This window comes from Oncorhynchus keta, chromosome 2 (assembly GCF_023373465.1).
Source record: "Oncorhynchus keta strain PuntledgeMale-10-30-2019 chromosome 2, Oket_V2, whole genome shotgun sequence".
Lineage (NCBI taxonomy): Eukaryota > Metazoa > Chordata > Actinopteri > Salmoniformes > Salmonidae > Oncorhynchus > Oncorhynchus keta.
The window spans coordinates 64,322,859-64,337,048 of NC_068422.1; the positions used below are offsets into that span (position 1 = coordinate 64,322,859).

General features: G+C 46.3%; 1 protein-coding gene across 1 annotated transcript in view; it reads right to left on the reverse strand.

Moving 5' to 3' along the window:
- Positions 1–1,434: 1,434 nt before the first annotated feature.
- The window catches only part of LOC118358499 (coiled-coil domain-containing protein 102A-like), a 65,894-nt gene continuing 53,138 nt past the window's right edge, over positions 1,435–14,190 (reverse strand). The window contains exons 8-9 of the mRNA XM_052480453.1: positions 13,426–13,529; positions 1,435–2,858 (exon numbers count right to left, since the gene is read on the reverse strand). Of these exons, the coding sequence (XP_052336413.1) occupies positions 2,729–2,858; positions 13,426–13,529 (234 nt within the window). The 3' untranslated portion in view covers positions 1,435–2,728. The remainder of the gene's footprint in view (positions 2,859–13,425; positions 13,530–14,190) is intronic.

The following is a 14,190-nucleotide window of genomic DNA, read 5'->3' on the forward strand; positions in this document are numbered from 1 at the left end:
TCTCTCTCTCTGCAATGTAATCAGGGTCCTCTTCCTGCTGTCGCTCATGCTAATGGTCTCTGACTTGGAGGGAAGCCACACAGCAGAGTAGAGCAGAGCGGAGAATAGCAGGGCTGGGACTCTGACTGACGCAGGGACTGAGTGACTGGGGCCTCCTCAGTAATGACCCAGCAACCAATGGGCCTGAACAGAACCTGATGCAGCATGAACCTCACACAGCCCCAGACACACTGCGTGCTTAGAGATAGAACACAACACACAGACTCAGACCCATACAATTACACTCGCATGAATGTGACCACACAAACGTATACGACATAGCCTGGACATAGAATTAGGCAGAAGCAAAAATAAGTATGTTCTGCTCACTAACTGACCCCAAAGCTCAACCTGCAAGTGGTTGGTCTTGATGAACAGTCTGAAGCCTAATTCTAATGGTCTGATCAAAGCTGTCAGACAGAACTCTCCCCTTCTCATCCTTTTCAGTCTGTTTGCTTCTATCTCTCTCTCTCTGTCCTTATGCACTGGGCTTAATGAGCTGTAATGAATTGTCTTCGGTACACTGGATATCAGAGAGCCATCCCAGAGCCCTGGTCACATGAGAGAGGACCGAGCGAAGGCAGAGAGAAGAAGACAGAGAGAACAGAGGACAGAGAGGATAGGCCAGAGAAGAGGGCAGAGAGAAGAAGACAGAGAGGAGAGGAGAGATAAGAGAGGGCGGAGAAAGAGGAAAGCGAGAAGAGGGCAGAGAAGAGAGGACAGAAAGGAGAGAACAGAGTGAAAAGGTCAGAGCGGAGAGAACCAGAGGTCTGCGCTGTCAGTGATCTCCAGCCATATCTGCACTCCACCTCAACCTGCACTCAGCCCAATACCTCAGTGTCAGCCATCAAAACATGAACAACCATACAGGTTTGAGAAATAGGTGATTGTACAAAACATTAGGAACATCTTCCTAATATTGAGTTGGGAGAGGAGACCCGTTAGACTCAGACCTCTAAGAGACTAGACGTCGTAAGACTGATGGCACTATGGGGAAACATCACTGCAGCGGGCTGGACAATACCGTGTTCTGCCGAGCAGATTCCCAATGTATTAACACAAGGACCTGGCGTTGTTGTGTAACACAACATCAATGGCGTTTCTCTTCTGCCCCCGAGCCGTGAAGATATCACATTCCGAGATAGACGTCTCTTGTTTTTGAGGGAAACTCATCTGACTGTCTTTCCTTTCGTGATTCACCTCCACCTTGGCCCGAAGGTAGTACTCGATTTCTCTCATGTCACAATAGGCATTCAAGCGTTGACCCCCCACTCCACCATGTTGAGTTCATGGCGGCTTTGATGTTCAGATGACCCTCTATCAAGATGTTACACCGTCTTAAACGTACACACACATCTGACACAATGCTCATGACAAGAGACAAACAAAGCAAGGTTTACAGGTACACTTATAACATTTATAGAGCTAAATACAAAAAAAACACTGTGGTTTACAGATCAATCATCAAAAACAACAACATAAATAGTTTGCATGACCGTGACAAATAACTTGGTCCCTGTAGTAGCAGATGAGTAAGCGATGTCTTATTGCTGATGTCTTATAGCCGATGCCTTATTGCTTTCAGAATGAACAGAACAGAAAGGCCTGCACACTGAATAAGCTCCCAATGACCACATCATTGACCACGTCTCCATCCACGAGGGTCTTGGCCTGACGAAGATCGTTGTGGATCAAAACCGTGCGGTGTGCAGGCCCTTTCTGTGCTTCTCTAGTATCTACTTAATCAGCGCCTACGTTTTTCCTAAGGATGTGTGTATTGACCACCAACGTTTCTTTCAGAATGAACAACCCAATATGTCCACAAGGTAAATACTGTAGGTCTAATGGACCCGTCCTCTACATAAGCACCTTGTCCCTTAGTGGTTATGGTGAGGGGACATAGCGGTGGAGGGCCCTTAATGTCCCTTTATATCCGGTCCCAGTCTCTCCCAAGAATACTACCTGTCCCTCATACTGGAAGAATTTAAGCTGTCTGAGGCTGAGCCCAACACACTGATGAACTAATGATGAGCCCAGGTGCCACAGTGACCTGATGGCTAATGACCTTTACTGTACTGAACGGTGTGCACAGCTAACGATACCAAACGCATTACGTAACATTACCAGAACACTGCCGGAACATCACAGCTAGGTCAACGCCCCTTTCCTGAGTGTTTTGATACATCAGGAAGGATACTGTACAACATTCACTGGGAGACGGAACTCAGGAAAGAAAGAGAAGGGAGGGTGGAAGAGGAGGCATGAGTTTCAGACCGAGGATTGGGTAGCAGTGTGATTGCGAGAGTTTCACCACTGAGGGTGTTGTAGATATGGGAGTGATGGTAATGATGGTTGGGATCTAGAGGGCTGTAGGCTCAGGCTGTAGTGGCTTGTAACTGTAGTGCACTGTGGGTTGTACTGTAGTGTGGTAGTGTAGTGTACTGTCAGTTGTCATGTAGGGAGGGCTCTCTCTGGAACCCTGCTGGTAGCTCTGTAGTTCACGGGTACAGGTGGCGACGGGTTCCATGGCAACCTTGCCCATGACAACCATGTGCCAGTGTTTGTCTCTAACAGGATGAGCCAGGTCAATGGAGATCACAGCTGTCCAACTATCAGTCTGTCTGTCTATGGGACACACACGGTGTGAAATGAAGAGCCCTAAGTCAGAGTCTGTGTGTCCTTCCTTTGTTCATGGGATCTGGATCTGTAGCTCCTCCTCCTCTTCGTCTGGGTCGCTGGGCGGTCCATCTGGGTTCTCCGGGCTGAACCGAGCTGATCTCATCTTCCCAAACAGGCCAGGGCTCTTCTGCCGCCGCAGTCTAGAACAGAGGAACACAGAGGAGAGGAAGAGTGAGTGGCCTTGAGTGAGAAGGCTCCTTCAGGTTTTGATCTCCATTTTCCACAACTGGCACTTAAAGGCCCAGTGCCGTCAAAATTCTGTTTCCCCTGTAAAAGTCTGATTATTCCCCCAACAACTAAGGTAAAGTTCTTCCAGAAAATCACTGTGGAGATCTCAAAGGTGAGCGAGTAAACAAAGGCATATTTCAGCACTCTGCGTCAGATAAACAAACCATGCATAATTCACCATTGCCTAAAAGCCCAGCACAGCGGAGCTGCTTCCGTTGCCAGGTAACACTCAGTTAGCCAGCAATGACCAGTTACTGAGCCACGGCTGTTATACTGGTGATCATATCACATGTACAACAGTGAAATACTAACATTATCTCTACAGAGGTAGAGCGGGGGGACAGGAAGAGAGAGGGAGAGAGGAATAGAGAGAGAGAGAGAGAGAGAGAGAGAGAGAGAAGGCGAGAGAGTAGAGTCTGCTCTCTACAACCCAGGTACATTTTTTGAAATTCAGCAGAAGGTTCCCATCAAGCCTGGCTGTAATGAATCCCTCTGAGGCTCAGAGAAAAGCTTAAATTATGTATCAATATATATATATTGCCGAATTGATCTTCATTTTGAGATGATTCATCACCTTGACTTGGGCCCAAAATCCTACCTGAGTGTTTGCAGTCGGCTCGGTCTGCGCCATAATGACAAAGACAAACAGGTACAAAGGAAAAGCAGACGCAGTTAATTCCTTAAACCAACACGCTCTCTTTTTCCTGTCTGTTTTCGCTCTCTCTTTACCTTCTCCAGCTCCCTCCTTCTCTCTCTTTACCTTCTCCAGCTCCCTCCTTCTCTCTCTTCTACTGTCTCCAACTCCTTCCTTCTCTCTCTTTACCTTCTCCAGCTCCCTCCTTCTCTCTCTTCTACTTTCTCCAACTCCTTCCTTCTCTCTCTTTACCTTCTACAGCTCCCTCCTTCTCTCTCTTCTACTGTCTCCAACTCCTTCCTTCTCTCTCTTTACCTTCTCCAGCTCCCTCCTTCTCTCTCTTCTACTGTCTCCAACTCCTTCCTTCTCTCTCTTTACCTTCTCCAGCTCCCTCCTTCTCTCTCTTTACCTTCTCCAGCTCCCTCCTTCTCTCTCTTTACCTTCTCCAGCTCCCTCCTTCTCTCTCTTCTACTTTCTCCAACTCCTTCCTTCTCTCTCTTTACCTTCTCCAGCTCCCTCCTTCTCTCTCTTCTACTGTCTCCAACTCCTTCCTTCTCTCTCTTTACCTTCTCCAGCTCCCTCCTTCTCTCTCTTTACCTTCTCCAGCTCCCTCCTTCTCTCTCTTTACCTTCTCCAGCTCCCTCCTTCTCTCTCTTTACCTTCTCCAGCTCCCTCCTTCTCTCTCTTCTACTTTCTCCAACTCCTTCCTTCTCTCTCTTTATCTTCTCCAGCTCCCTCCTTCTCTCTCTTCTACTGTCTCCAACTCCTTCCTTCTCTCTCTTTACCTTCTCCAGCTCCCTCCTTCTCTCTCTTTACCTTCTCCAGCTCCCTCCTTCTCTCTCTTTACTTTCTCCAGCTCCCTCCTTCTCTCTCTTTACCTTCTCCAGCTCCCTCCTTCTCTCTCTTTACTTTCTCCAGCTCCCTCCTTCTCTCTCTTTACCTTCTCCAGCTCCCTCCTTCTCTCTCTTTACCTTCTCCAGCTCCCTCCTTCTCTCTCTTTACCTTCTCCAGCTCCCTCCTTCTCTCTCTTTACTTTCTCCAGCTCCCTCCTTCTCTCTCTTTACCTTCTCCAGCTCCCTCCTTCTCTCTCTTTACCTTCTCCAGCTCCCTCCTTCTCTCTCTTTACCTTCTCCAGCTCCCTCCTTCTCTCTCTTTACATTCTCCAGCTCCCTCCTTCTCTCTCTTTACCTTCTCCAGCTCCCTCCTTCTCTCTCTTTACCTTCTCCAGCTCCCTCCTTCTCTCTCTTCTACTTTATCCAACTCCTTCCTTCTCTCTCTTTACCTTCTCCAGCTCCCTCCTTCTCTCTCTTTACCTTCTCCAGCTCCCTCCTTTTCTCTCTTCTACTTTCTCCAACTCCTTCCTTCTCTCTCTTTACCTTCTCCAGCTCCCTCCTTCTCTCTCTTCTACTGTCTCCAACTCCTTCCTTCTCTCTCTTTACCTTCTCCAGCTCCCTCCTTCTCTCTCTTTACCTTCTCCAGCTCCCTCCTTCTCTCTCTTTACCTTCTCCAGCTCCCTCCTTCTCTCTCTTTACCTTCTCCAGCTCCCTCCTTCTCTCTCTTCTACTTTCTCCAACTCCTTCCTTCTCTCTCTTTATCTTCTCCAGCTCCCTCCTTCTCTCTCTTCTACTGTCTCCAACTCCTTCCTTCTCTCTCTTTACCTTCTCCAGCTCCCTCCTTCTCTCTCTTTACCTTCTCCAGCTCCCTCCTTCTCTCTCTTTACTTTCTCCAGCTCCCTCCTTCTCTCTCTTTACCTTCTCCAGCTCCCTCCTTCTCTCTCTTTACTTTCTCCAGCTCCCTCCTTCTCTCTCTTTACCTTCTCCAGCTCCCTCCTTCTCTCTCTTTACCTTCTCCAGCTCCCTCCTTCTCTCTCTTTACCTTCTCCAGCTCCCTCCTTCTCTCTCTTTACTTTCTCCAGCTCCCTCCTTCTCTCTCTTTACCTTCTCCAGCTCCCTCCTTCTCTCTCTTTACCTTCTCCAGCTCCCTCCTTCTCTCTCTTTACCTTCTCCAGCTCCCTCCTTCTCTCTCTTTACATTCTCCAGCTCCCTCCTTCTCTCTCTTTACCTTCTCCAGCTCCCTCCTTCTCTCTCTTTACCTTCTCCAGCTCCCTCCTTCTCTCTCTTTACCTTCTCCAGCTCCCTCCTTCTTTCTCTTCTACTTTATCCAACTCCTTCCTTCTCTCTCTTTACCTTCTCCAGCTCCCTCCTTCTCTCTCTTTACCTTCTCCAGCTCCCTCCTTTTCTCTCTTCTACTTTATCCAACTCCTTCCTTCCCCTGTGTCGTAGCAAGTTCAGTATATCTGCTGTCACGCTTTATTAGGACACAACAGCTTAACCGTCAGGAAACTTGTGCTGAAGACAATGCCTGGCGTCTGAGGCTGTCCAGGTAAATAGAGGACTCATTAGAGAGGAGGAGCCCAGCCAAGACCCCAGACCAGCCCAGCTCCCAGGCAATGCAGTTACACTGCTGATCAACTAGAGTCTAGACAGTAGCACTCATGAACCTACGATAGCTAAAAACACTAGGCCAGCCACCACTGCACCACTGCCTGCCTGGGACTGACTGGCGACTGACTGACTGACTGACTGACTGACTGACTGACTCACTGACTGACTAAAGGACTTACTGAGTGACTGACTCACTGACTGACTGACTGACAGACTGATTGACTGACTCACTGACTGACTGACTGTCTGACAGACTGACAGAAGGACTGAAGGACTCACTGACTGACTGACGGACTAACTGACTGACTGACTGACTGAAGGACTCACTGACTGACTGAAGGACTCACTGACTTACTGAAGGACTCACTGACTGACTGACGGACTGACTGACTGACTGACTGACTCACTGACTGACTAAAGGACTTACTGAGTGACTGACTCACTGACTGACTGACTGACTGACAGACTGATTGACTGACTCACTGACTGACTGACTGACTGACTGTCTGAGAGACTGACTGAAGGACTGAAGGACTCACTGACTGACTGACGGACTAACTGACTGACTGACTGACTGAAGGACTCACTGACTGACTGAAGGACTCACTGACTTACTGAAGGACTCACTGACTTACTGAAGGACTCACTGACTGACTGAAGGACTCACTGACTGACTGAAGGACTCACTGACTGACTGACGGACTAACTCACTGACTGACTGAAGGACTCACTGACTGACTGAAGGACTCACTGACTGACTGACGGACTAACTGACTGACTGAAGGACTCACTGACTGACTGACTGACTGACTCATACTGGAGAGCAGGGAATATGAGAGGGTGGATGAGCTGGCTGGAAACAGATAGTGAGATTTACATTATGAGCTGTCCAAGTTCATGAGTGATCAATGTGAGCTGGGGGCGCTAATCAGTCAGTAATGATACTGTGGGACCCATAGAAATATTAGGCATAAAAAATAGCCACCCTTCTTTTTTATATTATTATTATGGGTAATATCTTTAGACAATCACATGGTACTGCAAAGCAGACCAGTACTTTAGGATAAAAGATGGTTATTGTAGTTATTACTGACTAATGCTCAATGTCAGGCACTGTTAGGCCAACTAAGAGATCTCAGAGGTCTTAGGGCTCTTAGATTATTGACCATCAGTAGAACGAGACCTAGTGATGATAAAGGCGGCATGTCTGATGTGCCCTGTCTGTCTTGTGATTTAAAAAAAAGAAAAGTAATCATTCTAAACTTCTACACGCTTGAAAGTCGGTGACATTGTTCAAGTGTGCAACAATACCAGCAATAGAGGAGTGTGTGTGTTCAGTGTGTGTTTAATGAAAGTGTAGTGTGTTCAGTGTGTCTTCAGTGTGTGTTTGGTGAACATTCAGTGTGTGTTCAGTGTGAGTGTTCAGTGTGTCTACAGTGTGTTTAGTGAGTGTTCAGTGTGAGTGTTCAGTGTGTGTTCAACATGTTCTGTGTAAGTGTTCAGTGTGTGTTTAGTGAGCATTGAGTGTGTGTTCAGTGTGAGTTCAGTGTGTGTTTAGTGTGAGTTCTGTGTGAGTTCAGTGTGATAGCTCAGTGTTTGTTCAGTGTATTCAGTGTGCGTGTTCAGTGTGTGTTCAGTGTGAGTGATCAGTTTGTGTTTGGAATGTGTTTATTGTGTTTAGTGTGTTCAGTGAGTGTTCAGTACTTGTTCAGTGTGTTCAGCATGAGTGTTCAGTGTGTGTTTAGTGAGCTTTCAGTGGGAGTGTTCAGTGTTTGTTCAGGGTGTTCAGTGTGAGTGTTCAGTGTGTGTGTGTTCAGTGTGTGTTTAGTGTGTTCAGTGTTTGTTTAGTGTGTTTAGTGTGTTCAGTGTGTGTTCAGTGTGTGTTTAGTGAACATTCAGTTTGTGTTCAGTGTGAGTGTTGAGCTGTGTGTTCAGTGATTTTTCAGTGTGTGTTCAGTGTAAGTGTTCAGTATTTATTCAGTGTGTTCAGTATGAGTGTTCAGTGTTTCTTCAGTGTGTTCAGTATAAGTGTTCAGTGTGTGAGTGTTCAGTGAGTGTTCAGTGTGAGTTTTCAGTGTGTGTTTAGTATGTTCAGTGTGTGTTCAGTGTTTGTTCAGTGATTGTTCAGTGTGAGTGTTGAGCTGTGTGTTCAGTGATTGTTCAGTTTTGATCAGTGTGTTCAGTATGAGTGCTCAGTGTGTGAGTGTTCAGTGTGTGAGTGTTCAGTGTGCGTTTAGTGTGTTCAGTGTGTTTAGTGTGTGCTTAGTGAGTGTTTAGTGTGTGTTCAGTGTGAGTGTTCAGTGTTTGATCAGTGTGTTCAGTATGAGTGTTCAGTGTGTGAGTGTTCAGTGTGTTTAGTGTGTTCAGTGTGTTTAGTGTGTGCTTAGTGAGCGTTTAGTGTGTGTTCCGTGTGAGTATTTAGTGTTTGATCAGTGTGTTCAGTATGAGTGTTCAGTGTGTGTTTAGTGTGTTCAGTGTGTTCAGTGTGTTTAGTGTGTTTAGTGTGTGCTTAGTGAGCGTTTAGTGTGTTCAGTGTGAGTATTCAGTGTTTGATCAGTGTGTTCAGTATGAGTGTTCAGTGTGTGTTGAGCTGTGTGTTCAGTGATTTTTCAGTGTGTGTGTTCAGTATGAGTGTTCAGTGTGTGTTGAGCTGTGTGTTCAGTGATTTTTCAGTGTGTGTGTTCAGTGTGTGTTCAGTGTGAGTGTTCAGTGATTGATCAGTGTGTGTTGAGCTGTGTGTTCAGTGATTGTTCAGTGTGTGTGTGTTCTGTGTGGGTTCAGTGTGAGTGTTCAGTGATTGATCAGTGTGAGTGTTGAGCTGTGCCCCATGCAGCATCCCGTTGGGAGACAAAGTGACACTAATGTGACACGGTGGCTCTGTGGGGCCATATCTGATCCCTCACCCGCAGGCTTCAGCACCTCACTCTGCACATCAAAGACCCAACACAGCTTCACATAATGAATCCACTCCCTCCTCAATTATAGATGACCCTGGTCTGAGCTGCAGCTCAACCAGCAAAGGACACTCCCTCACCTCAGCCCTGACAAACAACATCCTTATTAAAACTACACAACCACTCATGTTATTATGATGTGAGAGAGTTGAACTATTTCGAGAAATTTGCAGAATGGATTGGCGTGCTTGTTCGCAGTGAATCTGCAGTAGTGTGCGCTGCTGTGTGTGTTGTGATGACGCACAGCTAGAATGGCTCAAGGGTGAACTGAGCCTCAGTTTAGAAAAAGAAAGAACACTGCCTCCCACACACCCAGATCACTCTCCGTCAAATTAGATTATTCAACCAGGTAGAGAGAATCAGCCTCTACGATATGTCCGCCATAGAGAAAACTAAACCCTGGCAAGTACAGAATATACTATGTTAAGTATTTCCAAGAAGCAGTGTCTGTGTTAGTGCTCCCATTTACTACTCTCTGTTCTCATCCTCTGTGGTGTAATGCTAGCCTGGTTCCAGGTCTGTTTGTGCTGTCCTGTCAATGTCTGTGGTTATTGACTATATACAGGAGTTAGCAGGACAATACCAACAGATGTGGAATCAGGCTAGTATGATGGAGCCAGAGGCCTAGATTGACCCTCTCTTTTCCCCAGGCCATGTTAGTCTACCGGGGGACTCACTGACAGGAACAGAGATCCTTTTAATAGCGCTAAATTACACATAATAGTGTTTTGACCACAGTCACCCACTAAACGACTAAAAGCTTTTCCATTGCCCAAACACTTAGCAAGGCCATTTTAAGGTGTCAGAGAGTACATCTGAAGGACAAGAGGGGAGAGAGAGAGAGAGAGAGAGAGAGAGAGAGAGAGAGAGAGAGAGAGAGAGAGAGAGGGAGGGGGGTAGAGAAATGATACCCACTGGGCAAAAACTGGTTGAATCAACATTGTTTCCATGTCATTACAAAAACATAAATGTGATTTGTTAAAAAGTCATCAACGTAGGGGAATTTCCAGCTTTTTTCCACACAACTTTGAACTTAAATCCAATGACATGAAATGTTTTGTTGATTTCACGTCAAATTCACGTTAGTTGACAACTCAACAGAAATGAAATCAAAACTAAACAATTAAATTGCGTCTGTGCCCAGTGGGTAGTCTATATTTTCATGCTGCTACTATAATTAATTTATCAAACTCATGCCCAATTGCTTCCACAATATCTTCCACAACAAAGCCTCCGCTACAAATGCATGAACGCAAATCAATCTAATCTATAAAGCCAACAGCCTTGCTAAACTGCTAATGTGTTATTTCTGTCTGTTCACAGCTGGTACAATATCAAATAGCAATGTGGCACACTCCATGGGAATATACAGTATGAAGGCTATACGTTAGATTGAAAGGAGAGAGAAATCAAGGTTAGAAAGATCTCAAATACCAACACAATCCTTAGCCCTTCCTCTTAAACCTGTAGACGAAACCAACGTTGTTTTTTTCCCCCTCGCTTTCCCTCTCTTTTCTAATCCTCCTCTCCTACTCCATCTCTTCTGTTATATAACCACCTCTCAGATCACGTTAAACCCACTAACGCGGCTCCTCGGAAGACATACAAGCCGAGAGGAGAACTTCAAATGGCAGCGCACACAACCTGCTGTCAACATCCACAGCTCTACATTGGGGCTGTGCGTGTTAAGCCTCTCACTGTTCATCCAGAGAGTTTTGCTCATATCGTTGGTGCTCCACAACCTGCGTCCCATTTTGAAGTCTGAATTGGCCCCCTGATTGCGCTAAACAGACAAGCCTAATACACTGACGGGAAATCAACAGAAAAGAACATGCTTCATTTGATCCACTTTCTACCTGCCTTCAGAGTGCCGAGTATTTGGAGAGATCTGAACGTCCTGCCGGTCCACCAGAAACGACACAACACACAGAAAGAAAAACATCCTTTCTTCCCACATGCACATGCATTCCCATCACACTATCCTGAAAAGTTTCTTGTGGACCATTAAGCGGTCAGGCTTCAGACCAGAGGGGTACACTACAAAGCAGGATCAATGAGTTAGCCAGCTAACTTTGATAAACAGCCATGAATAACTATTGATTTTATGGTTCATTAAGAAAGTTAAACTTAGATATGTGGTTTTGGATGTTGAATCAATTAGACCATGCCCATTTCAAGCTTATTTTTCAAAGAAATTATAAGTAATCTCAGAATATTAAGGCAAGTTGGCTGGCTAACTCATTGATTCTGCCTTGTAGAATAGGCCTACACCTCAGCCATAGAAGTGGCTAGTTGTTTATGTCCAGTGTGACAGATTGGAGCGACACAGTATCGCAAAGTGTAAAGGCCAGATCCTGGTGTAAAGATGCCTCACATGACATCACCACACCTCTGGATCAGGACCTTTCTGTTTTCACAACGTTCTGACAGTGTCATGGCGACGGCATTACAATAACGCCCCCTATTGTTAGGGACCTTTCTCATGGTGGCTAGCTTTGTCTGTCTGTCTGTCTGTCTGTCTGTCTGTCTGTCTGTCTGTCTGTCTGTCTGTCTGTCTGTCTGTCTGTCTTTCGTGTTCATCTCTTATCTCCCTCTCCATTTCTCCCAGGCCATTATATCCATCTGCAACTACCTCAACACTGACCCTAGGTCTGTTAACAAACCCGGGGGCCAAAGGTCATGTGTGTACAGGCTATGTGGAGTATGTTTGTGTTTGTGTGTGTGTGTGTGTGTGTGTGTGTGTGTGTGTGTGTGACATTGAGCATGTGTGCACAGGATTAGATGATCCACAGAGGATTGATTGATAAATCAATGTGAAGGATGGACTTTTAACAAGCTACAGTAAAATAAGCATTTGGCAGGCTGGGCCACTAACCACCCCTTCCCCACCACACACACACACACACACACACACACACACACACACACACACACACACACACACACACACACACACACACACACACACACACACACACACACACACACACACACACACACACACACACACACACACACACACACACACACACACACACAGTTTTGGCTGTCCCAGAATGCAACAGAGGTTTTCCCGGATCACCTGGCCTGGTCTGAGTTATTGGTTTAGACATTAGCTTTATGATCATAGACTGGGCTGGAGCTGGGAGACCACTAAACTATTTATATCTCAGACAGACAGGCTGGGATGTGGTGGGAACTATTCCTCTGGTTAAAGGGATAGTGAGACATTTTGGCAATGTCTTTTTTTCTACTTCCCCAGGGTCAGATGAACTCATGGATACTATTGGTATGTCTCTGCGTGTAGTTTTAAGGAAGGTGTAGGTCGTTTCTGGAGCCATTGCTAACTAGCTGAAGGTCTATAGGAACAGCTAGTATGCTAGTTCATCTGACTCTGGGTGTGTAGAAAAAGGGGCTCTTATTGCCATAATGTCACATTATCCCTTTAAAGAGTCAGAGGAGAGAGATCAAGGAAAGCATTACATGTGGCCGGAAAAGATGGGAGAGAAAGAGAGAGGCAGAAAGAGAGAGGAGTGATAGGATAGTAAAATACCAATCGGAGAGGTAGTGGACAACCACTAAATCTCAAAATCCTTCATCTATTAATATATATATTTTTTTTTAAACCATTAATATTCCCACTCCTATCCAGCTACGACCCGTGCATCAGGGTTAATGTGGGTTGAGCGAGTTCATCCACGTACAGTACAGTGTTATACTAGGTACCTGATGGGGCCTGACTCCCTCACTGTTCCGGATCAGGGCTCCATGAGGCCGTGTGTGTGTGTGTGTGTGTGTTCCTAAAGGCGTTTCCATGCCAACACGCCTGTCACCCCTCTGCTAAGCTACAGGGGGCCAGCACCGCTGTGCTGCACACAGGCTCTGTGTTACTATGGTAAACTGTGACTGGGTGGCCCACGATTGGCTGTCGGAGGGGATGAGCTGGGACGCGGGTGGAATGATAAGGCAGAGAGAGAGAGAGAGAGAGAGAGAGAGAGTGGGAGAGAGAAAGAGAGAAAGAGAGAGAGAGAGAAAGAGAGAAAGAGAGAAAGAGAGAAAGAGAGAAAGAGAGAGAGAGAGAGAGAGAGAGAGAGAGAGAGAGCTGGGGGACAGGACAGCTAGTAGACAGACTGGCCTAGTGTGAGCAGGGCTGCTTGCCTGACAAACTAAGACAAAAGCCTCACAGTGGGCTAATATTCTCCAGCTAAGATACCTGGGAGAACTAGAGTTTACACAAGCATGGCAGCCATACACTGTCTGATTAAACATCTTACACTACCAAAGACCGCTGAGAAGGGTATGACATTGGACGTGTGAAAGTGTGCTTTTCCTGCATGTAGATAAACATAGGTCGAGTGTGTGTGTGTGTGTGTGCATGTGTGTGTGTGAGAGAGAGGGCATATGATGAGTGTGTGCGTATGCGTGTGTGTGTCAGAATCAATCGTACCGGGACTGCAGATGTTCCAGTTGGACCTGGAGGTTCTCTGACTGCTCCACCTGCTCATCCAGAGACCGCTGTAGCTTCCTGGTCTGATTATGGGCCTCATCCAGCTGAGAGGGAGGGAGGGAGGGAGGGAGGGAGGGAGGGAGGGAGGGAGGGAGGGAGGGAGGGAGGGAGGGAGGGAGGGAGGGAGGGAGGGAGGGAGGGAGGGAGGGAGGGAGGGAGGGGAGGGAGGGAGGGGAGGGAGGGAGGGAGGGATTTGCGGTCATTGCAAATCAAAGTTACACCAGACTACAAATCCCAGAATCAGTATTCTGAAATGAATACTTTGGATCAAAATCCTAGATACCCAACACAAGCACTTACTGACAGTATGTACAGTATGTGTACAGTATCTACTGTATCTACACTGCCCTCTGTAATTGTTGGGACAGTGAAGCATGTTTTCTTCTTTTGGCTCTATACTCCAAAAGTTTGGATTTAAAATCAAACAATGACTATGAGGTTAAGGTGCCGACTGTCAGATTTAACTTGAGGGTATTTCCATCCATATCGGGTGAACTGCTTAGAAATGACAGCACTTTTTGTACCTATTCCCCCCATTTAATGGGAGCAAAAGTATTGGGACAAATTCACTTACATTTGTATTAAAGTAGCAAAAAGTTAAGTATTTGGTCCCATATTCATGGCACGCAATGACTACATCAAAGTCGTGACTCTACAAACTCTTGTTTGTTTAGGTTGTGTGTCAGATTATTTTGTGCCCAAAAT